The 25,687-nt window shown below is 40.2% G+C and overlaps 2 protein-coding genes across 7 annotated transcripts in view; one reads left to right on the top strand and one right to left on the bottom strand.

The window, feature by feature from the left end:
* Positions 1-25,687, top strand: part of RGS10 (regulator of G protein signaling 10) — a 738,227-nt gene that overhangs the window by 416,529 nt on the left and 296,011 nt on the right. The gene's annotated exons all lie outside the window — the stretch shown is intronic.
* INPP5F (inositol polyphosphate-5-phosphatase F) overlaps positions 1-25,687 on the bottom strand; it is a 102,292-nt gene that overhangs the window by 9,500 nt on the left and 67,105 nt on the right. For 4 of the 5 annotated variants that reach the window (XM_050803930.1, XM_050803929.1, XM_050803931.1 and 1 more), the window contains 11 exons: positions 25,342-25,509; positions 25,165-25,221; positions 22,292-22,490; positions 21,574-21,753; positions 20,612-20,679; positions 14,684-14,808; positions 14,472-14,549; positions 13,452-13,572; positions 11,878-12,006; positions 9,718-9,835; positions 7,977-8,175 (listed from right to left, as the gene is read on the bottom strand). In XM_050803930.1, the coding sequence (XP_050659887.1) occupies positions 7,977-8,175; positions 9,718-9,835; positions 11,878-12,006; positions 13,452-13,572; positions 14,472-14,549; positions 14,684-14,808; positions 20,612-20,679; positions 21,574-21,753; positions 22,292-22,490; positions 25,165-25,221; positions 25,342-25,509 (1,442 nt within the window). Of the gene's footprint in view, positions 1-388; positions 1,124-7,976; positions 8,176-9,717; positions 9,836-11,877; positions 12,007-13,451; positions 13,573-14,471; positions 14,550-14,683; positions 14,809-20,611; positions 20,680-21,573; positions 21,754-22,291; positions 22,491-25,164; positions 25,222-25,341; positions 25,510-25,687 lie in introns of those variants that run through there. The other variant, XM_050803933.1, reaches the window with a different exon arrangement.

Raw genomic sequence — 25,687 nt, 5'->3', positions numbered from 1 at the left:
GTGGAAAAAAAGCGTTTGTAGGTGAAACTTAACCATGGACTAAAATCTGCGTAAGAATGAGGTCACTGTTTAACAGGTACTGCAGGGAAGGATTTACCCTAATCTTAAACTGCAGTTTTTTACATCAGAGACACCTTGTTGTAGCTTGAATCTGACAGTTTTAATCTAAAACAACAAATTCACCTCAATTTGCACGTACAGTATCGAAAAATACAACAAATGACATAATGAGATGCCAGGACCGGAAACACAGATTGATTCTAGGAGCCAAAATCTGAGCATTAACCAATTAATCAATGGGAAAAGGACAACGATCCAAGCAGCCTCATGGAGAATAATATCAAATAACACTGTAAAACGTACTTAAGTTTTATGCATTGATACTTACGTGCACTCTGAAAATTGTTGCTTGAGCCAAGCCATAAAAATTACGTCACGACACATTTTAATACGAAATAAATTCTACTACTAATTACAGTGTTACTTTCACCCTGACTTCCTCTTTTGGCATTAATATTTACATCAGCCAAACATGATCCCCAGTCAAAAACATTATGTCCTTAACAAAAAGCACTTGGCACGTAACAGGCAGTCGGAAAATGTCAACCCTCCCCCCACCCCCAATTTTACTGAAGTCTTAGCTGCAGTAAATATTTAATTCCCTCCCCGCCCACCCTTCCCCTTAAAAAAAAAAAAAAAAGCACGTTCAATACGAACAAGAAACAAGACGAAAAACCCTTTAGGTATTTCCCCAGCCCCCCCGCCCCCCGGTTTGCAGCTCTGAAGAAGCTGCTCTACTCGTTTTTGTTTTCCCGCCACTGGGGCAAGCCCTCCTTCCACACTATGAAGACGAAAATTGCCAGCACCACATGAAGCCCGACCACTGCGACAATGGTCGCGTAAAAGCCGCTATCTTCCGGGGACATCAACATCAGACTTTGGAAAAGAAGTAATTTGCAGGAAAAATATAACCCCACAGGAACTTTAACCATAAGTCCTGCAAAAAGGAGAAAAATCTTGAAAGTCATAGCCACAACGCTCTCAGACTTGGGCTCGGCTGCTGCGGCCGTGGCAGCCCGCTGCGCGGTAGGTGGAGGCCTGTGAGAGCGCGGCATCGTCAGTCAGTCCGTCCGTCTGTCCGTCCGTCGATGCCTCGAGGCTCAAACAGCCGCCTGCACCCAACCTCGCGCCTGCAGCGAATGCGGCGAATGCGGCAACTGCGACGCGGCAGTGCCAAGTCACGCCCAGGGGACACATCTAGCTTCCGGGCGCTCACTTCCGGCCTCGGCTGGCGACCAGTGCGCATGCGCACTCCATCCTGCGCATCCTACGCCTTCCAAGGAGGGCACGGACCCCGGCCCGGCGGGGGAGGGGCGCCAGGGGGGCCACTCCCGCGAGAGTTTGCTGGCGCCTTCGCCTTCGTCAGGGTCAGTGCCTGCGGCTAGAGGGGGAGGCTGGCGGGCCGGGCCAGGGTACGGCGCCGAGCGTCTGGCCCCTAGGCCATCGCATGCCTAAAGGATAGTGGCTGCCGTGTGCCTGGCCACTCCACTGCCACGGCTGGACCGGACAGTCGGCCTGAGCGCACGGAAGCGAGTCGAAGCAAGTTGGGAACACCACTTGGCTTCGCAGAGAGGTGACGCGGGCCCTGCAGGTCCGCAGTTGCCTCTCCAGTCTCAGAGTCTCTTTCCCGCTGTCGATAGAGTCGGGGGTTTCCTGCGATAACGGGCGGGAAATGACAAGAAAGGCAGAGAGGTCTAGGGTGCGTCCAAGGTGGCCCGAACAGAACTGCGCACTCTGACTCTAGGTCGGAGTGCGTCTAGGGTGGCCGGAACAGAGCTGCGCTCAGCCTTGCAAGGGAAAAGGGCCAGGACAGGCACGGGCGTGCTGGACAGTTCCCGGTTCCCAGTTCTCTGTATCCAGCGCCCAATGCCCTAGGCCGGGACCCCGCAGCCAGGCCTACTTCCCCGCTGGGACCGCGCATTTCCAAACTGCTTGCCTGTTTTTCCAGCAGATATTTAAACACAGCTGGGGCGCAGTGAGGTGAGTGAGGAGGTACTGGTACAAATTTTAAAGGGTGTCATTAATTTTGTCAACCAATTAGTGCAATATTTTTAAAAATCAAAATGCAAAAATATGATATGATGGACAAAGCATCAAACATTTAAGTAGAGATAGAATACACCCCTGTAGTTGCATAATCGTACCTCACTCACCTGACCCTAATCCCAGCTCTGTTCCCAAAAAAACTATTTACAAATCAACAACCCAATTAAAAAATGGGCAAAGGGTTTGAATACATGTTTTTCCAAGTAAGACACAGAAATAGCCAACAGTACAAAAAAAAAAATCCTTAACATCGTTTGTCATTAGGGAAATGCAAATCAAAACCACAATGAGATACCACTTCACACTAAGTAGGATGACTACAATTAGAAAAAAAGGAAAATAAGTGAATAAGTATTGGCAAAGACTGGAGATACTGGAACCCTCCAAACTGGAATGCACTGAAATACACTGCTGGTGGAAATGTAAAATGGCATGGCCACTGTAGAAAACAGTTTGGCAGTTTCTCAAAAGTTAAACAGGATTATTGGATAATCTGGCCATTTCCACCCAAAAGAGCTATTTAATAGAGACAGGTGTTCAAACGAAAACCTGTACACAAATGTTCATAGCAGCACCATTTACAATGGTCAAAATGTGGAAATAACCCAAATGCCCATCCACAGAAGAAAGAACAAAATGTGGTCTATAATAAAATACTATTCAGCTACAAAAAGGAATGAAGCTCTGACACATGCCACAACATGGATTAACCTGGAAAACATTATGCTAAGTGAAAGCAGCCAGTCACAAAAGGTCACATAATTATATTATTCCACTTGAATGAAATGTCTAGAATATGCAAATCCAGAGACAGAATTAGATTAGTGGTTGCTTAGGGATGGGAGTGTGGAGCGTAGGGAAGTGACAGCTAAAGGGTACGGGGCTTCTCTTTGTGGTGATGAAAATGTCCTAAAATTGACCATGGTGATGGCTGCACAACTCTGAATATACTACAGACCATTGAATTACATGCTTTAAATATGTGAATTATATGGTATATGAATTATATGTCTCAATAAAACTGTTTAAACACACACATGCACACACATATTTCACGAGTGGATGGTTGAGGCAGGCAGGCAGTAAGAGCAAATTCCCAAGCCTGACAGCTGAGCCTTCCACTGGCTGGCTCTCCAGAGACTTGCACCCCCACTGCCACTTCCAGGGCCACCTCTTGTCCTCCAGCAGGAGCCTCTGTTCTGGGTCAACACCTCCAGCCGAGCTGATGGATTGTACAGAGGTTCTATAGCAAACTCGTCCCAAGAGCAGGTTTCCAAATCTCTCATCAAGAGAAAGGGAAACAGCACCATTAGGAAAATCTTTAAGCCTTGCAGTAAGTGGAAGAAAAATATCGATGGCAAATTCAAAGAAATATCAGCAGTATTACAAAGAATCACACCCACAAGACAAAGACGTGCCTATATGAAGAGGAGTTGCTAAAGAATTCTCTAATCAAGATAGAAACGCAGTAGTTACTTTGAAAACTCAAACAGCACATGATACCCGCTGTCTCCCCCGAGAGTAATCCACAGGAGAGGAAAATGTAGGAAGAAGGTAACAGTTCTCTATCTGAAAAAGCACCCTCTAGAAGAAAAGAGACCGCTTGAAAACCATTCTGAGACCCAGCTCCTGCTCCACCTCCTCCAGCTCCTCCTAAGCCCCAGCCTAAATCCCTAAACCACCTGGCTCTCCAAAAGGGGCTCACAGTGGAGCCAGCCACAGGGAGATTAAGTGCCTTCCACTAAAAAAAATACCAAGACCCCTAGTAGGCAGCCCTCATCCTGCTACACAAGCCAAGGAAAACGACCTGAGAAGCCACTGGCTCCAAAACATTGGCTTCGCTGGCTCCTACGTCCACCTCTTCCTGTCCCCAACCTTCAAAGGAACAAGTTTCTAGCAAAACATTAACCACGGGGACCACCAACAGCAGGGAAAATCTAGCAAGCAGCCAACACCTCAACCATTATGAGATGCAACCAGTCTGGCATGGTGAGCTTTAGAGGAGATCTTTCCGGAACAGAGTGGAGAGTCTCAAAATTTAGCAACCATGCCTGTCTCCAAAGAGCAGACCACACACAAATTCCACAAGTCTGTGATCCTTGTGTCCCGTGTTCTACCTCCTCCTCTTGACAATCAACACATCATTCCCTCAGACACTCCTGCTGTCCTGGTTAGTGACAGAGCTCCCCTGCCCATCTCTGCCTTAAACCCAAGTCAGCTTCTCTGGACTGAGAGCCAACAGACAGAACCACTCTGCATCAGACACTGGTTTACACATTAGAGAAGACAACATTTTCACAACCAGCAACACATCAGCAAAGACAGCACCTCAGCTAACAATTCCTGCACTGATGGGAAAATCTTCAGAATCTTTCAGTGTCTCAAAGGATGAAGATCAAAGGGAATCACTGGGCCAATGACTCTGACGAGTCTATTTTGGACACCGATGACCACAAGGAAGAAGAGAAGGATGGCAGTGGAGGTTCTGGCACTTAACGTAGGTGAAGAATACTCTCACAATCATTCTTGGCAACTGATCATCTAAGAAAGAATCAGAGGAGAAAACACTGTGTAGCAACATCTGAGCAAGAGAGTCAGGGAATCCGACAACAAATTGGAAAGTAATTGGGAGACTCAGAGGCCCCCAGTGGAAGCTATCCTAAAATAAAAGAATAAAGAAGTAGAGGGCTGGGTGCGGTGGCTCACGCCTGTAATCCCAGCACTTTGGGAGGCCGAGGCAGGCAGAACACGAGGTCAGGAGATCGAGACCATCCTGGCTAACACGGTGAAACCCCATCTCTACTAAAAATACAAAAAATTAGCCGGGCGTGGTGGCGGGGGCCTGTAGTCCCTGCTACTTGGGAGGCTGAGGCAGAAAAATGGCATTAACCCAGGAGGCAGAATTTGCAGTGAGCCGAGATTGTGCCACTGCACTTTAACCTGGGTGATAGAGCAAGACTCTGTCAAAAAAAAAAGTAGAAGAAACAAAAATACAACTAAAAGGCAAACTCAGCAGAAAGCTCAGCCTGAGACCCGCAGTGGGGCAGCTGTAAGCCCTGGACCAGGTTAGCATCTACAGACAAAGCAGTGATAAGGACTGAACAAAGTAACTTAAAGGTTTCATTGTCCATCATGCCATGTGAGACTATTTGGGTCATCTTTAGGGGGAGCCCTATGTGCTGAAAACCTGATAACACACTGAATGCATGTGTTTCGGCCTCACTTGTCATGAAGGAAGAGTGGGCAGCTGCTTTTCGGGGAAGAACTCAGCTGTACAGCCCAAATGCAGCAATGAGCAACAGGAAGAATGCACTGGCCTTCACTAACACACATGATTGATGCTAAGTTACGTGTGACTGATGGTAAGCTATTCTTCATTGGGAGCTTTATTTTTTTTTATTTATTTATTTTTCGGGTTTTTTTTTTTTTTTTTTTTTTTGAGACAGAGTCTCACTCTGTCGCCCAGGCTGGAGTACAATGGCGTGATCTTGGCTCACCACAACCTCTGCTTGCCGGGTTCAAGCAATTCACCTGCCTCAGCCTCCCAAGCAGCTGAGACTACAGGCACGCGCCACAATGCCCAGCTAATTTTTTTATTTTTAGTAGAGACAGGGTTTCACCATGCTGGCCTGGTCTCGAACTCCTGACCTCATGATCTGCCCACCTCAGCCTTCCAAAGTGCTGGGATTACAGGCACGAGCCACCGCACTCGGCCCTAGGAACTTTAATTAAAGAAGAACAGAAGATACTCACTGTTCTCTGTTACCGGAAAGCCAAATTCTATAGTGCTGGATTAAAGAAAAATAGGAAATGCATTTACTGGGCACTGGAAAGAGGTGGGAGTCAAAAATCAGGGGAAAAACAGAGAAGCATTTCATCACGTTAGTGAATAAAAGAAAACTGAAGCACAATGGTATTTCTGAGGCAGATATTTGGTGGCTGAGAACTTAAAAGATTTGAGACTCTAATCACCCAACAGTGACTTTTTTTTTAAGAGACAGGGTCTCACTATCCAGGCTGGTCTTGAACTGCTGGCCTCAAGTGACCCTCCGACCTCAGCCTCCCAAAGCACTGGGGATTACAGGTATAAGCTACAGTGCCCAGCCAGTGATTTAAAGACCTAATCCTAGAGGACTATTCTTGTTTCACCACACTTTTTTTTTTTTTTTTTTTTTTTTTGGAGACAGGTTCTCACTCTGTCACCCAGGCTGAAGTTCAGTGCTGCAGTCATGGCTCACTGCAGCCCCAAACGCCTGAGCTCAAGAGTTCCTCCCTCCTCAGCCTCCTGAGTAGCTGGGACTATAGGCATGCACCACAACACCAGGCTAATTTTAAAATTTTTTTGTAGAGATGAGCTCTCAAACTCCTGGACTCAAATGATCCTCTTGCCTCGGCCTCCCAAAGTGCTGGGATTATAGGTGCAAGCCACCATACCATTATTCATTATTTTGATTAATACAATTGTCAGAAATAAGTATGTTTTTATGAATCTTTGCAAGAGGCTTCTAATGACTCTTAAAGCATCCTTACCCAAACTTTGTTGCAAACTTTAAATAGCAAAGCTATATACACTTTACATTTTTTAATACTCTTCACCCCACGGCACCAATTTTCCATAAAAATTACAGAATTGGAAATCAAATCATCAAGTGCAATGTACCCTACACAATGGTAGCCAGCACTAGAAAGAAACCTTTTGGTTTTCCCCAATTTTGATTATCCCAAAGTAGACACAAAAATACTTGATTGAAGAAAGATGATATTGACAATCATGATGATATTGATACCCTCTTAAAAATCTAAGTGCAGTTAAAACTCAAGAAAAATGCAGGTGTGCTGCCAGCAGTTATTTTTGAATGGGAATTAAAAGTACTCTTTTTTTTTTTTTGGTGCTACATTAACTTGGATTGCTGCCACTAAAAAAAAAACAAGTGAAGGAGGTGAATCAAAATAGCTTTACCAAATGACTTAAACACAAAAACCTTCTGCTAGGTTGTGTGTGAGGAAAACTTCAGCTCTTATTTTTAAAGTCCACAAATTACATCCATACATAACAGTATTTACTATCAAAGTGAAAAAAATCCATGGGTTTAATGTCATGGGATGTTTCCCTATGAATCCACAAGTCAATGTTGTTTTTTATTCCTTTTAATACATAAATACTATCTTTCATTTAATTGTATTTTCAAGCACATTTTATGCCCCTCTTACGAAAAACACGCAAAATGTATGAGATAAAATCGAACTAGAGTGCTTTATTCTTAAAGCTTGGGTTACAATTTCCTAAAATGTTTCTGATTTATAATACTAAAGATTATCATTTTAGATTTCAGCCTAAAGGCAAGCATTCAATCTAGTGGATAAATTTAGATCCCGCTATTCATTGATATTTTTAAGAACCACTTGAAACTGATGGTTTTTGTTATTTAAAAAAAAAAAAAAAAAAAGAATATTAGTTGGCCTATTTATTTTATGCAAGGCCAGGACCACTTTATAACCAATAAAAATACCCAGCCTCACTGCACCTCTTGTTGCACTCACTTATGTGCATTAATACAATAAACCTAGATTCTAGGGCAGGGAGGGGGAAACCCACAGCCCGCTGCAGGCTGTAGTTCGGCAGTTTAAATTTTTTTTAATCAAATACTGCACCAAAATATTTTTCTTCATTACCAAGTTTTTAGAGCCTCCTTAATTTTGCATCCAAGGCAAGTGCCTCAGTCAGCTTGCCTTACTACCAGCCCATAGAGGAAACAGCCAAGCGCCATGCATCCATGCCCACAGCTTTAGGGACAATTGCCAGTGTTAATCATGACAACTTCCCAAAATCTGTTAAGCAAGCTGGTCACCTGGACACCACTCCAACTTACCTGGGGTCACAGTCAATGAGGGCCCAGCCCCCATGGAACTTCTCATCATCAGGCAGTAGTAACTTCATGTAACTTTGTAAGAGCTGGCTAATTAGTTCCTGGTGGCTTCTCTGATTTTCCTTATGCAAAGCTTCATGTTCTTTCTCCTTGGTAAATATGGAATAAAGATCTTCTGTCACTGGAATGCCTTGCATCAAATCTAGGGTGGAATTGTTAATATCTATCATCATTTTAGTTTACTAATATCTTTTTAAAAAACAAAAGAGTATAAGACCTAAAACTGTAAAGCTCTTGGAAGAAAACACGAGCATAAATCTTTGTGACAGATTAGGCATGATTTTTAAGATATGATACTAAAATCATAAGCAACAAAAGACAAATTGGACATCATAAAAATTAAAAACTGTGTTTCAAAGGGCACCATCACAAAAGTGAAAAGATGACCCCTAGAACAGGAGAAAATATTTACAATTCATCTATCTGGTAAGGGACTTGTATCTAGAATAAAGAACCCCTACAAATCAATAATAAAAAGATAAGCCAGTTGTAAAATGAGCAAAGATCTGAACAGACAAGCTAACTTCCTCTTGGCAGGGCATGCGGCGCAGCCTTAATAAATCATTATAATCCCATTCCCTATCCTCCCTATCTCACTGTCTCATGGGACAATGACACTCAAGGAGGCTTCGGTGAAAAAAGATCTGCCAACCACTGGCCCTACACAGGAAAGAGACAAGCACAGATTGCTACTGGCTTCTATCTCTCAACCTTGAAGATCTCTCAGCCAGCTTCAGGATCTGGATGCAGCTGATGCTATGGATGGCTGAACTGAGAGGAGACAGAACTGGGGTCCTCAATGATATAACTGAGTAGCTAGGTCAACCAATGGAAGCAAATACCTTCTTCTTTCCTTGAATATCAACTGCTAAAATCCAATTCTGTAGTCACAGTGTGCACCCTCCATGTCTGGCAAATGAATCAAACTTCTTTACATCACACTTCTCAAATTCCTAAGTGGCCTGTGTCTAGGCCCTACTAGACTGATGTGTGCACTAAATAATCAGGTGAAGAAATAAGATTTCAAAAAGACCCTCAGGGACCACAGGTCAGCTATATTACATTTGGTTCTAATCCAGAACACTCTGCATTTACTTTAATCCTATACAGTAACATCTTCATGAAAATTAAATTTTTAAAATGTCAATGCATAAATTCTACTGGGCAATCTATCCTTCCATTTCCTCTTCCAAAAAAATGATTTGGTTAGGGTAATCTCTAAATCTGGTACCCTAATATTCTGTTAAACCATGCTTATGGAAAAGGCTGGTATATTTGTCCACAGCAAGAACATACAACAAATAGCATACAGGAAAAATAATCTGGTTACATTGCTCAGTCTTGAGTAATGAGAAAACAAACGGAATAAGAAGTTTTAAATTGTTGAGATTTTAGGGTACCTTATTCCACACTCCAGGAGCTTCAAACCCTGCTTTGTATTACCTGGGTAACAAACTGACGAATATGCATGGAAAATAGATGGTTTCTTTTGTTGCTCCAGCCAAAAATATTTGTCAAATTCTAATCTTGTAAAAATTTGAATTTGATGTATTGGGTAAGATGCTCAATACAGAAACACAAGTATATTACAAAACATGAATTATGTTAATGAAGCTGGTTTCTGTAAAGTATTAGTCACAGAAGACATAAATTTTGAGGAAAGAAAAGCTTTTCTGCTTCTTACCTATAACAGCTTGCCTATAAGCATCCTTAAATCGGTTGAGGTAATATCTGTTTGCTGAGTTCACTCCATCTTTCATAACTCCTGCTAACTTCCTTTCTCCTGTCCTTGTAAAGTCACCCTGTCAAACAAAAACTCATTTTGACACCTTATTTAAACACAAGAATGCCCCCAAAATAAATTGTGAGCTTTCATTTCAAGTATGGAATTCTACAGGCTTTTGTAATTTCCAAAGTCTGACTTTTATAATTTTCAAATAGTATAGTTAAATTAAAATATCTACTAGTATTCTACCCTGATCTAAGCTCGTCAAATAATTACACATGCTATTTGTGGCATCAAGTCTTCACAGTTAGATGGTGCTTTAGGGTAAAGCCATTCTTAGCAATTTGTAGAACTTCTAGAATTTACAGGTCAAAACATTATATGACAAACACCAAAACAATAAAAACTATTTACATCTCAAGCTGGTGCAATATTCAAAAACCAAGTTTCTGATGTGGGAAAATGTGGATAGCTCCCTAGAGTTTATCACAATGGGCTTTCAGCCTGGGTGTGTAGGTGAGGAGCTCTGCACAGGGAGGAAAAGCAGGGGTTTCCATACCTTGCTGCACATCACCAGCACCTGCAGAACCCAGTGACAACTTAAACTGTTTTGTTTCCCTTGCACTTTTCACAACAAAGATGTCAGAGCAAGTCCCTAGACAAGTGGTGACTTAAACTTAAGGCAAGGCAGGTGTAGTTTCTTTTTCCCTATCCCAACCCCTCCATTTCTCTCCAAGGCAATCTCAGAAATCTCAGTCCTAAAACTGACAATTTAGGAAGAACATGCTGCCAATTAGGCCAGTCACAGGGAATATTAGTAGAGCAACAAGTCTCCATTACAGAAAAAAGGTATGAATACTCATCTCGAAGAAGTTTAAAATCAAGGGGAAAAAAAGAGAAGTATTTCGCTTTAAGCACTAACTTATACCAAGCCTTTTTTTTTTTTTTTTTTTTTTTTTTTGAGACAGAGTCTTGCTCTGTCACCCAGGCTGGAGTGCAATGGTGCAATCTCGGCTCACTGCAACCTCCGCCTCCCGGGTTCAAGTGATTCTCACTCCTCAGCCATCTGAGTTGCTGACATTACAGGCTCACGCCACCATGCCCAGCTAATTTTTATATTTTTGTAGAGATGGGGTTTCACCTTGTTGGCCAGGCTGGTCTTGAACTCCTGACCTCAGGTGATCCACCTGCCTCGGCCTCCTGAAGTGCTGGGATTACAGGGGTGAGCCACTGTACCTGGCCTGTACCAAGACTTCTAAAGTTTACCTTCTGTAATTAATAAAAAGCTTTTGATATTTATCACTCAATGCAAAAAAAGGACTGATGCCTGTTAAGTCCTTGATGGTACAATCTGTATAAGAAGTACCTTGAGATGAACTCGAACCTTGAAGAATGATTAACATAAACCTAATTTAAACAAATTCTAACACTTCCGACTGCCACAGAGGACAACGCCCTCAGATGGAGGAATTTATTTACTAGAGAATGTATTTTATATTTAACTTAATATTCTGTGAGGACTAGCTCTATAGGATCTTCAAAAGACTTTTAACAATAACTAAAACATTTCTTCTGCATTTACGTGTGTCAGAGAATATTCTAAGCCCTTACACGCACTGACTCATATGATCCTATAGCAGTCTTTTGAAATACGTCTGGTATAATTCCTGTGTGACAAATCAGAGTGGTTAAGTGACTTGCCCAAGGTCACAGCTAGTTAAGAGGCAGGGTTGGGATTCAAACTCAAAGACGAAGTATGACACTGGTGGCCAAAACCTGCCAGCAGACATGCTCTGTTCTGTCAGTTTTGAAAACCAACCATTTCATATAAAATTCTGGATTTCCAGAATCCCTTGAAAAACTGGAGGGTCTGGCAACACAGGCCCCTCCAGAGAGAGCACACACTCCTCCTCAGGTCCACACAGCCCCCTCTCCCTCTGATGTAATGCGTGGCCTGCTTGAGTCACATTACCTGGCCCTGCCTTAGCCAAACATTTCAGAAAAGAGTCAACTATACACACCCCCAACCTGGAGCCCACATACCTTTCTGTGGTTTTAAACCACAGTCTAACCTGTGTCCTACATAATGACCCACAGATGCTTGCTGCAAGTACTTACCTTCAGAGCAGCCGTCCCAGCATACTGTCTGCTAATGGAGTCACCATTATTGGCCCACATTATCTGGTAGATGCGATTACATTTCACAGGTAATGGCTGTTCCGGGGGCATCACACCTAATTTTTTCAGCTAAAATGAACACATTGGTGGATTAACTGTATATGGGCCAGGAAACCATAGCAAAAAATGTGTACTGCAGAAAAAGGAAACATATTCACATACAATTCAGGACCCTTAGATACAACAAACGGTCTTTTCGGACTCGTTGTTAATGAAGCGGGGCTTGAAGGGTGGCTTTATACATTGCTACAAGGTGAATACATATAATGAAATATTTATACTGTTTTGGTACAATTTTTAATGTGCAGAATCATACTATTATATTTTGTCTTTGTTTTAAATTTGCCTATGAAGTGAAACTGAATATCAAAAAAGCACACAGAAACAATACTAATAGTGGCAGAATAGTTAAGTGCCTGCTAAGTGTTAACTCTGTGCCAAGGATAGGGTTGTAAGAGTTTTTTTACACTGTTTTTTCACATTCACTAGTCCTAACAACACTATGTAATCACTACTGTTATCACCTACATTTTACAAATGATGAGACTGAGGTTTGGAGAGGTTAAGTTCTTTGTACGGAGTCAAAACCTTGTATGTGGCAGAGTCAGGGCTTGAACTCAAACCTGGCTTAAACATTACGTAAGATAAACAGATTCATGTCCTCAAAGTACAGTCACAAGGTTATTTTATGTATTTTATTTTATTAATTTTTATTTTAAAGATAGAGTCTTACTCTCTCCCCCAAGCTGGAGTGCAGTGGCACGATCTGGGCTCACTACAACCTCCGCCTCCTGGATTCAAGTGATTTTCATGCCTCAGCCTCCCGAGTAGCTGGGACTACAGATGCCTGCCACCATGCCCGGCTAGGAGGGAGGGGGTTTTAGTAGATGGGGGGTTTTGCCATTTTGGCCAGGCTAGTCTCAAACTCCTGAGCTCAGGTGATCCACCTGCCTCAGCCTCCCAAAGTGCTCGGATTATAGGCATGGGCCACTGCGCCCAGCCTACACACCACATTTCTGCTTGGCCTGCTGGATCTGCCAATAAGAGGCACTCAAGGAAGCCCATGACGCAGGAGGAGGAAAAAGACACAGGTTCCTTCACCTGTGTTCCTCCCGTCAGCAGCTCCCTCCCCAATAGCCTGGGCAACAGAGCAAGACTCCATCTCAAAAAGAAAAAAGAAAAAGAAATGCAATATCAAGACTCCCAGCCGCAAACACAGAAGGGTGGGCTTGGAGGTGAGAGAGAAAAGGTAAATGACAACACAGTGCCACCCAACGGACTTTAAAATGTTGGTCGTCACATTTTTGAAACGAGTGATTAAGAAAATCTCAAATAATATTTAACTTATTTCCAGTGCAGGTTGTGCTTTCCAGGTTTTAATGCAACAAGGGTGTTTGTATGCTGTAAGCATTCTATAGAATATTTGACATTTGAAAAATATTTAGCTATTTACTTACTCATGGAAAAAAAGCATTTCAAAATAAGTATTTGCAATCCAACAGACTCCAAATTACCTGCTGTTCCATGACCACTCTCGCGATGGCAGCTTGGACCACGTTGGTGCGATCCAGGCAGTCCATACAATTAACACGAAAAATCCCTTCCTGCTTACATATTACCCCAGCTTCATCAACCCTTTTTAAAAATAATACAGAATTATTTTACAATATAAAATAATAGGGTTTTCAAAAGACACAAGTCTTTAAAGTATAACAATAAAACAGCAGCATTGGCTATAATTTGCTTGGTATATCTTTATATGCTATGCATTATTGAGTCATTTATAGACATCATTGTTAATTTACACAATAACATCGCAAGGAAGATATCATCCTCATCTTAAGGGAAAAAAAAATTGGGGTGCAAAGTGACTTGCCCCAAGTCCTACAACTACTAGGCAGAGCTGACATCATCCCAAGTTATGTTTTCCTACATGTAAAAAACCAGAAGGCACTTTAAAACACCGTTGTTCCTTTAAAGTAGAAATGAATCTAAACTCTCCAAAACAGATGAAGTTATTTTACCACCCAGTGAGGAGTCATGCAGCATGGCTTGCTCATCTCATTTCTCTGGCCATCCGTGTAGTCTTAACATCTAATCGAATGTTCTGTTCTGTACTTTAAGCCAATTTAAACTTCCTGTATTCAGAACCATTTTCCGTCTCCGATAATTTTGAAATGCCTGAAAACTGAGACCAAGTACCTCTAAGCCTTCCTTCCTGTGTTAGGAACAGTAAGAGGAGAAAGAGAAAATGTGGACCATGGGGCATGAGAAGGAATAAATTCACCTCCTTAAAGAACAGTCAGAGTGTTTCACTTCATTTGGCCTGACCATTTCACACCTTCTCCCTGTTCAAAGCTAACACCGCCTGCCTAAGGGTCAACAACATTCTCTTGAAAAGAATAGGAACTGGGAAGCAAAACAAACAACAAAAAAATGCCGTCTCTGCATACTGTTATCAGTTTGATGCCCAGTGGCACTATGATTTCACAGATCCCAGAGTTTGTAAAAAGGAATTCTTGTAAAATACCTACCAACACCACTTCATATCAAGAATAATGTCATAAATGGCATCTGTTAGGGTCTGAACATTCTCAAACTTCATTCCTCGGCTAAAATCCATGCCAAAAGAAAGAAAAAATATTTAATTTAATCATAGATTTTTTTTAAAACTTAAGATATGCTATTTAATGCAGTTTGGAAAACACTGCAACTGATCAACACTATTCTCAGAAAGCCATCTTACCAGTGCTCATGGAAGTCAAAGGAAACGTAAGTGAGGTGTGAGTTATTGAAAAGCAACACTTGCTTCAGGTAAGCATCGCCAATAATCTTCTCTCTTCCTGCCTGGTCTACCAAGTTAATAATAACCTATAAGAGCAAAGAAACAGAAAAAATTAAGTTTAATTAGATGTTAGAATCATAATGTGGTTTTTAACAATTTGGAATTATGTGTTAGAAATACTTTATAGCCATGCTTAGAAATTAATTCACTCAAATATCAATTTTTTTCCTATAAAATTTCATTTGTTACCTACATTTAAGTTTATGAGAATTGACATCAATGACAGTAATAGCTTTTCTATACATTTGCAATAACCAATTAGAATGAAATAATGAAAACAAGGTCCTTTGTAATAGCAAATATTTTAGATATCTAGATTTAAAAAGAAATATAGAAAGCCTAAATACTGAACATGATAAAATGCTGCTGAAGTACATAAAGCATATGATAGAAAACCTGAACAAACAGAAACATATACCATGTTGCTAGGCAGCAAGGTTCAATACTGTAAAGATTTCAAGTCTCCACCAATTAATCTATACACTGAACCATCCTAGTCAAAATTCCTCAGGATCTGTTAATGAACTTGACAACTCAAAAGTTCATCTGGAAGAGTAAATACGTGGAAAAAATTTGGAAACTAATAATAAAAAAGGGACTTGCCCCATTGGAGAGCAAAACATACTCTAAATCTGTAGCAATTAAAACTGTCATACTAATGTAGAAATAGATAAGTGACTCAACAGAACAGGAGTGGTGGCCCAAAGGCAGACCTAGGTAAACACTGAAGAATCTAAGATATGCTCACGATACCACTGTGGGGCAAATATGGACTAGTCTGTAAATGCTACTGGGATGTCTATGTGTGGGGTAAGGAGAAACTTACATTAGCTCCCTACCTCATTAATTATACACAAATAAATTCTAGATGCATTAATAATCTAAATAGTATTTCTAGTTATAACAGAGCTAGAAGATAACTTGGAATAATGTTTCCATAAACATAGGTTGGGGCATGACTTTCTAAGCATAACATTAAACAATTTTAAGCCTGTGTACCAAATGACAGTATAAGCAAAGGTAAGAAAGCAAAGTGCTACCTAGGAGAATACACCTGCAACATAAAAACCAATAATGCATAAAGAGTCCTAAATACAATAAGGAAAAAAATGGGTAAAGGATACAGAGGAAATCCACATGAGAAAATATACAAATAGCTAATAAACATGAATCTACAATTTCTGAACCTATACTCAATGAAGAGATGACAACTTTAATACTCAAAGAAGTGCAATTTAAAACAGAAAATGAATTTTCACCTATACCTAGGCAAATGTGAATACTAAACACAGACTGCACTGGTCAATATGTGAGGAAATGGGCACTAGCTCCTACTGCTGCTTTAAAACAAAAAACAAAACAAAACAAAAAACTGGTATGCTCTTTTCAGAAGCAAAAGAGTGGTGAGCATCAAGTTTAAATATACATACTGTCTGATCCAGCAATTTCAACATAAATTCATTCTATAAAACATACAAGTTCCCAAAATATATAAAATGCTTTCTGTTCCTAGTTCATGGAGTTTTTTAAAAAAGAGACATTTTCTGGAGAATTTTTATAATATTAACAGCAAAATAACTAGTATATCCTAAAGGTCCACCAATAGAGAAATGGCTAAACAGCAGCCATGAGATCTTAAATGAAAACAGCGGTACAATCGTATATATGGCATAGTTTTGTTTTGACTCGAGTTTTTAATTGTGTATATGCGTGTGTCAAGGTGGTTTTTTTGCTGCATATGACAAATTTGAGTCAACTGACTCATACCTCAGAACAAGTCTGGAAGTAGGACGGTTCCAACATGGCTTAACAGTGATTCCCAATACCATTAAGGACACAGGTTCTTTCCATCCCTTTACTCTGCCATTCTTCCCATCTTTTTTATTCTGCCAGCATACTGGCTGATCCTGAGGCTGGTTCCTTCACAGTCTTGAGAGAGCTGTAGCAGTTCCACATGAAACCCAGACACAGCAACCACATGGGGACTATTGGTTCCTGTATCTCTTATTAGAGCAGGAAACCTGTTCCCAGAAGCCTCCCAGGGGACTTACAGGTGCACGCCTGAACCAATCACTGGTGAGAGCAATGGGACCACCATGACTGAGTCAGACCCACCGTGGGCCCATCGCCCTGGAAAGCAATTACTCAGGAAAAGGTGGAAAAATGAACACTGTTGGGGTACTGTTAGAAATCAGGAAGTGTCTGTTCAATACACACACCTAGAAAATTGATGTGAAAGTCAACAGGGAGCAGGGATGTGTGGGGGAAACGGTTATTTCCTCTGCTTACACACCTCAATATTGTGTTGTTTTATAATTGCATGTTACATTTAAAATGTGGTTTATTCGTTATTGTATTTTTATTTTTTAATTTTACTTATTTACTTATTTATTTTGGAGACAGAGCCTCACTCCATCACCCAGGCTGGAGTGCAGTGGCACAATCATGGCTCACTGCAGCCTTCACCTCCTGGGCTCAAGTGATCCTCCCACTTTGGCTTTCTGTGTAGCTGGGACTACAGCCATGCGCCACTAGGCCTGGCTAATTTTTAATTTTTTGTAGAGACAGCCTCTATTCTTTATAGCTACTTATAATTACACATATTACTAATTCATGAATTTATTCACATTGAAAGAAATTCAAATGTAAAATAAGGTCAAATCCTTCCTGACCACAACCCAATCCCATGGCCCTCCCTGGAGGTAACCTCTGTTATCAGTTGGGTGTGTCCCCATTCAGCCCACATAAATGCATTTCTGTACAAATATGCGTGTCATATGTGTGTGGATAGAATAGATGGAAGAGAACCGCCTGTATGTAAATGACCTAATTTTGTTTTGTGGGATTTTTTAAATGGCTAACATACCATATGCTGTTAAAGTTTTCTCTTCTTACTCCACAAGGTGATTTTAAGATCTTCCCATGTTAGTACACGTGGATTTACCTCATTCTTTTCCACCATTTATATTCAATACTTTAGATGTGCCATGCTTGATTTTCCCACCCACTGTCCTCCTGATGAACAATTAGGTTGTTTCTACACTGCAATGAGTGTCCGTGTTCATGCCTCCTTGACTGAATATGTTTCTCTCAGACAGATTTAACAATTTTTTCTATTACAGTTCTAGTTGCTCCACGCCCTTGTCAAAATTTGGTATTCCCTCCACCTTCTTTTTTTTTGGAGACAAGAGTCTTGCTCTGTCACCCAGGCTGGAGCACAGTAGTATGACCTTGGCTCACTGCAACCTCTGCCTCCTGGGCTCAAGTGATTCTCCCACTTCAGCCTCCTGAGTAGCTGGGACTACAGGTGCATCCCACTGTGCCCAGCTAATTTTTGTATTTTTGGTAGAGAAAGGATTTCTCCATGTTACCTAGGCTTCCTGACTTTATGTTAGCCATTCTGTTGTGTTGAGTAGTGGCTTTAATTTGCATTTTCCTGACAGTTAATGAAGCGGAGCCCTTTTGCATACATCTGTTGACTTTCTGGATATCCTCTTTTGTCCAGCTCTCTTTTGGGTTGTACATCCTTTTGAATAAATGTATAGGTTTGTTTTTTTTTTTTTGAGACGGAGTCTCACTCTGTCGCCCAAGCTGGAGTGCGATGGCGCAATCTCGGCTCACTGCAACCTCTGCCTTCTAGGTTCAAGCAATTCTCCTGCCTCAGTCTCCCGAGTAGCTGAGATTACAGGCACCAGCCACCATGTCTGGTTAATTTTTTGTATTTTATTGTATTTTATTTTATTTTATTTTAAGTAGAGATAGGGTTTCACTATGCTGGCCAGGGTGGTCTCAAACTCCTGACCTCATGATCCATCCACCTCGGCCTCCCAAAGTGCTGGGATTACAGGCATGAGCCACCGCACCTGGCCAGCATTTTAAAATATACTCTACATGTAAGACCTTTGTCATACATACACTGAAAAATCTTAAATATCTTCTACCACTTTGTGAACTGCCTTTCCATTCTCTTGTGTTTTTTTTTTTTTTTTTTTTTTTTTTTTTTTTTGAGCCTCAGACGGAGCCTCACTCTGTCGCCCAGGCTGAAGTGCAGTGTCTTGATCTCGGCTCACTACAAGCTCTGCCTCCCGGGTTCAAGCCATTCTCCTGCCTCAGCCTCCCGAGTAGCTGGGACTACAGGCGCCCACCACCACGCCTGGCTAATTTTTTGTTAGAGACAGGGTTTCACTGTGTTAGCCAGGATGACTTGATCTCCTGACCTCATGATCCACCTGCCTCGGCCTCCCAAAGTGCTGGGATAACAGGCAAGAGCCACCGCACCCAGCCTCTCTTATGCCTTAACAAAAGTTTTTTATTTTAATAAAGTCAAATTTATCATTTATTTTTCACTATGGTGTTTTCTAAAGCCATATATAATTTTAATACAATTTGAATAATATTTACAATAGTATTTTAATATTTACAATTTAGTAAAGTTTTAATAAAAACAAATTTAAAGTCTATTTGTCAATTTTTTCATTAGAGTGTTTTTTTAAAAATAAAAACTATCTCCTAGATGGGCATTACCTCTTATTAAATAACTAATAAAATATGTGATACATAATAATACATTGAAAACATGGGAAGACAATAGTTAGTGCTTTTTAAAGTCCTATTTAAGATACCAGGTCAAAAAGACGTTCTATTTTTTCTTCTAAAAGCTTTATTGCTTAACCTTTCACATTTAGGTTCATAATCCATCTCAACTGATTTTTGTATAGGGTATATAAGATAGATATCAAAAATTAAAATTACTGGGTTAAGCAATGTATGTTTAATTTAATTGATAATACCTTCAAAATGGCTGTACCAACTTATGCTCCTTCAACCAATGTGTGACAGTTATTTCAAAACCTAAATACTCGCCCCTTTAACTCTTATCATCAAACCTCATAATTTTTCAATCTGAGGGTTTGCTATTTCCCTGCTAAGACTTTGTGATTGCCCAAAATTTATATATTAATTTAGGAGAACTGAAATCTATTTAATATTGAGACTTCCCTTCCAGGAACATGGTATTTTCTCTCCACTTAAGTCAGGTTTTCTGTTGTGTTCTTCAGTAGTTTTTTTTCTTTTTTTCCTCCATATACATGCTATCTTTTTGTATGTTATTTTAGGTTGTTTCTTCCTATTTCATTTTTGTTGCTGAAAAAAAATGCATTTACCTGTTCATTACACATTACACGGCATTACTCATTCACACTGGTCATTGCTAATGGATAACAGCATTACTATTATATATTCGTCTTGTATCAAAATCGTTGAACTTGTATCTCACCTACCAGTTTTCAGTTGATTTTGGTTTATACACTTGCATTCCTATATGGGAGTGCATATGAAGGTGAGCAGAGAAAAAAAGATACTGAAAAATACATAACAAGTTATCTCTAGGATGTGGAACTGTAGGTGGTACTGAGACATGCCTTTCATTCCTTGGTCTAGATGCTTCTTAGATTGTTATAATTAATTGATAGTCTAATCTCTTCACGCTATCCAAACACAGTCTAAAGTAGTGGACTCAGCTGGGCACAGTGGCACGTGCCTGTAGTCCCAGCTACTAGGAAGGCTGAGGAGAGAAGATTGCTTGAGCCCAGGAGTTTGAGTACAGCCTGGGCAATATAGTAAAACAGAATCTCTTAAAAAAAAAAAAAGGTAGCTGACTCAATGATTATTCTTAAAGAATATTAAGAAAACTGTTAGCTTAAATGTATTTAACATCATGACAAATGCTTTAATTTTGAATAGTACAATGTTATTTTTATGAAATTTAAAGAAAAAGATAGTTATTTCTAAAGATGAAGGAACATTTTACTACTGTAGATCAAAGCCCACCTGTTTTTTGTAAATGTTCAGTTGTTCTTCGAAATGGGCACAGAAATAGGCAACAGTTTCCTTTTCACCTACAAAGAAGTGATACAAAATCTTTTTTTCCTTCCCATGTTTAAGACATATTAGTGTCTACTCCATCTTTATTCTTACTTTTAAATAATTTATTGACAGCCCAAATGAACTAAGATTGTCTAAAACCATCATTTAAAAATGAAATGCTAAGTCAAAGATCTGATTTTTTTCCAATTACACTACACTAAAATATATCTGAAAGTGCAAACTATGACATTATGAGATTACTTATATATCCAGCCTACTTCTCAGAAACGCTTTCACGTAGTTTAAAAGAGAATAAAAACGCCTCTAAAACAATATTTTAAAAACCAAAACTGTACTGAATTCTCATGAATACCAACTAAGGAGAGAGAAATATACTTTAACAATTTTTTAAAAATCAGCCTCATTCAATAATTAGATTTAAATGACTTAGCTATTCCAATACTAAAGACAAGACACTGGAAGAAACAAAATACTCAAGATTTAAATTTTAAAAATTAAAAAAAAAAAACTTTCAGAGAAAAATATTGGAGTAAAGGCGTCTTATTGATTTTTGGTAGATTCCATCTTAAGCCATCTCCTGCTTCTACAAATATTGGCTAGATTTGCACCTTTCTAAAGTTAAACATTCCATACAGTACTCTTCAAAGCAAGAGCAATTTAAAGTATCTGAAGTAAGCTGTTTTGCTCTACTGTTAGAGAAATTTTGTACTGTTAAATAAGTGACTTAGTCAACTATTTTTATTCCTGTGATTATTACACCACTTTCTATTACATTTTTCAAATACAAGTTATTGTTTTGAATGAAGTATCTGGCAAAGCAAATCCAAACCCAACAGGTATCTAATTTCTTAAAAACTATTCTCTCTGAAATCATCATTTGCAAACAATATAATTGACCTGCTTACTTTTGTCCAGCCGCGGTCTTGGATTATATCGATACCCAACCTGGCTCCAAAAGACAGGCACAGAGCCTCGTGTTTGAACAAACGACAGGGTATGATTATGAACATGAATTAACTGCTCAGTCTCCACATAATTTGCAACATTTCCATTTTTATCCACTCCTCTTCGTTTATAGCGCATTCCTGAAAGAAAATTAAAACAGAAAACAGCAACATTTTAAAAAATTTATTTAGTCTGACTAGATTATGCTTCCTAATCAAATGTATGCCTTCCAGGATAGTCTTGGGGATTCAGTGTGCAACTGCCAAGAACAGTATCAACTTACCCCAAATCTTAACTGTATGCATCATTGTTTTTAACAAGTTGAAGCTCAGTTCTTCTGAACTGAAAGAAAGGTTTTCCCAAAGGCGCTAGCACACAGGAAGGATTTATCACGGTGATACAGGCTGTCAGTGGAGTGCCAGTATTCTGAAGCACATCTCAAGTGACTTTCTCTCTTCTCTCTATATATGTACCTCCTTTTCCTTTTCATTTTGCTAACTCTTATTCACCCCTCTTCAAAAATTTGTCTCCAGTTATATCACAGTATTTAGAGTCCCCAAGCACTTTGAAGCCAACTGTGTTTCCAAATCCATTATTGTCATTAGCATTTCAACACATCTGCAGCTTTTCCATTCTCGCCTGGATTTGATTTGCATGCTATTAGAGCCCTCCACTCACCTGCTCTGTGCCTACTTCGGCGTGAAATGAGAGCCACTAGAAATCGTGGGTGAATATCATCTACACAGGTGGACTCCTGAGGGGGGGTCTCCGGGCTGCTTTTCTCATCATCAGATGATTCGGTATAATTAACCACAAGTTCTTCAATCTGTACGAAACCTTGGATCATGGGGATAATCCAAAAGTTCACATCTGGGGTCTGAAAACAAAATGAACATCATATTGTTTCTATTCTGTACAGCACTGCTACTTTCTTAAACCCAAACAGCAGTCGGCACATATTTCTCAGTTTATTAGAAGCAGAAACCTTCCATTATTCAACCATATTTTCTGCTTATTGAAAAACACCACGGAAGGAAGGGACAGAGGAGGTCGTTCCTTTTCTTTACGGTGAACGCAGCCTAAGAGCCAGGCTGCCTGGGTACAAATCCAAGCCCACCATTTATTAACTCACTGAGGGGAGTCACCCTCACCATCGCTGTCCTTCTCTGTGAAATAGTAACAACTACTTCATGAAAATGTGAAGATTAAATGGATAATACACATAAAGTGTTCAGCACAGCGCCTGCCATATAGGAAGTATTTAACAAATGTTTATGATTCTCAACTCCCAATTGTATTAAGGCTTTAATAAAATACAACCAACTCTGATCCCTTTATTATGAAACACATAGGTCTACTTTATTCTCTGGCTTAGAAAAAAAAAATTTCACTTCCTCAAGCTAAAATCTAAGTCACAAATGAAACAACAAACAAACAAAAAAAAAACCCATTTCATAAATGTCTTATTTTAAAATGTCATCCAACGTAATTAGGACAGTATTGATTAAAGATTTCTTCTTCTGGTCGGTCGCAGTGGATCAACAATGTAATTCCAGCACTTTAGGAGGCTGAGGCGGGTGATTCACTTGAGGTCAGGAGTTTGAGACCAGCCTGGGCAACATGGTGAAACCCCATCTCTACTAAAAATACAAAAAATTAGCCAGGCATGGTGGCGCAAGCTATAATCCCAGCTACTTGGGAGGCTGAGGCAGGAAAATCGCTTGAACCTGGGAGGTGGAAGTTGCAGGGAGGTGGAGGTTGCAGTGAGCTGAGATCATGCCACTGCACTACAGCCTGGGTGACAGAGCGAGACTCTGTCAAAAAAACAAATAAATAAAATAAAGATTTCTTCTTCTGTCCCTTTCAGTTAGACTAAGACGACAGATTTCTCAACTTATTGTCTGCAGAGACAGTAAAGAATAAAAATGCTCCAGAAAGTTGTTCTTCATCCTACTTTCTCTCTTATCTCCCTAAGTGCACCCAGGCTTAATCTCAGCATCCACTTCAAATCCACCTCTTCTTCCATCACCAAACACTCCAGATCCTATCTCACGGTTTTGTTTTGTTTTATGGGGCCTGCAGATACGATGTTAGGAAAGTGGTAAAAATTGAAAATGGTGAGGTAAAGGATCTGTCTGCATTCTTATCACCATTCCCATCATTTATATTTCTGTTCTAGCAATAAATGCAAAACTCTTGACAGGCATAGAGAAATTTATGCTGCCAAATGTCACCTTTGAATATGACAACTTCAAGTCATCAGTTTTAAATGGTAATGTAAAAGCATTCTGACAAAAACTCGGCAAAAACAATTAGAGCTCGATCTTGTCAGCACACAGGACAAATGCTCATTATAGATGCCCCTGCTTTTCTCCTCTACCACTGGGTTTTGGTGGTCACAGTTTGATCAGCATTGCAAACAGAGGTAAGAATAATCTCAGGCCTCATTCTCCATAGAGGCAATTGATGGATATCTAGCGCAGACACCATAGAGTATGGGAAAATCACTGATACTAACCACCAGTAAGGGGGATAAACCAAAAGGAAAAGGTCTGAAATTTCTGAAAGGTTAAAAGATAATATATGACTTTATTCACCTATTTGCCTGCTTTGTTTAGTGTTGAAAAGACAAGTGGCACATAACAGGCCTTCCATAAATATTTGTTGATTGAATGAATTGTCTTCAGACAGTCAATTTTCCAACATACATGACCAAGAAAAGGAAGAAAGTAATCATCAAACCAGAGGAACTCCATGCAATAATCTCATCATATTCTGTATCTTCCCTCAATCAAATACTGGTAGTACAGCAATGGCCTTAGAGATTTGTCTATTCCAATTCCCAGATGGGAAAACAGAGGTGCGGCGAAAGTAAAAATAATTGGTACCATTACAGGAAAACTGGGCTTCAACTTTCCCAATGGGTAGAAAGAAAATACCTCTTTTGGCCGGGTGTGGTGGCTCACATCTGTAATCCCAGCTCTTTGGGAGGCCAAGGTGGGCGGATCACGAGGTCAGGAGATCGAGACCATCCTTGCTAATACAGTGAAACCTGGTCTCTACTAAAAATACAAAAAATTAGCCGGGTGTGGTGGCAGGCGCCTGTAGTCCCAGCTACTCGGGAGGCTGAGGCAGGAGAACGGCGTGAACCTGGGAGGCGGAGCTTGCAGTGAGCTGAGATCGTGCCACTGCACTCCAGTCTGGGCGACAGAGTGAGACTCCGTTTCAACAAAAAAAAAAGAAAAGAAAAAAGAAAATACCTCTTTTGCAGGACCTCTACGAACATGAGTTCCACATCCTTAACTTACCACTATCCTATGGGAATCTGCTAAAAAGACAGGCCTGTGGGGAGGCAGTGGAATTGTAAACTGCCTTAAAATAATGCCTTGGTTTTCCTACCTAAATGATTCCCATTCCATAGGGGAAAACATAGTGATCTTTAAAAATGTATCTTAATTTAAAAAAATTTGCTTAACAATTATATCCAGACGTTTTAGAAACAAATACACCAATTTCAGTGGGGTTAGGATATTTTAGAAACAACTACTCACACCAATCTCAGTAAGATCTTGTATCATGTATTTATTCCAAAAAAATCGGTCATCAACCTAGAAAAGGTGCAGAAACAACAGTTCAGAAACACATTATTTCAGTTTTCCTACAAAAGCCAAAACAGGCCATCACTTGTTCCCAAGGGCAAACCCTGCTCTATGAGCTGTGAGTGGTACCTTCTGCCAGAGGGGCCGACCATCCCTCTCCCCAGTGCTCTGCCTCTGCACCGAATTGGTCAGGTCATAGGTCAAGCTATAATAAAAGGATTCCGAGTCCATGAACATCTTCAGCAACTCTTCAAGCAATCTCCTCTCCAACTTCTCCTTCTCTTTACTTTCCTTAACCTACAAGAAATTAATGTACTATTACTACAGAAATTAAATGTAAAGTAATCTGAGGATAACACATAAATTCCTAAGAGAGAAGTGAAAATAATCCCAAGGACGTAAGGAGACAGTGCTTCAATACAACAAATGGTTTGAAAATAAATTTTCTGAGTACAGAATTATCTCTCCATTTAAA

This window comes from Macaca thibetana, chromosome 9, assembly GCF_024542745.1.
Source record: "Macaca thibetana thibetana isolate TM-01 chromosome 9, ASM2454274v1, whole genome shotgun sequence".
In the NCBI taxonomy this organism is placed as follows: Eukaryota; Metazoa; Chordata; class Mammalia; order Primates; family Cercopithecidae; genus Macaca; species Macaca thibetana.
Note: the sequence above shows the minus strand (reverse complement) of the source record. Positions and strands in the feature narration are given on the sequence as shown.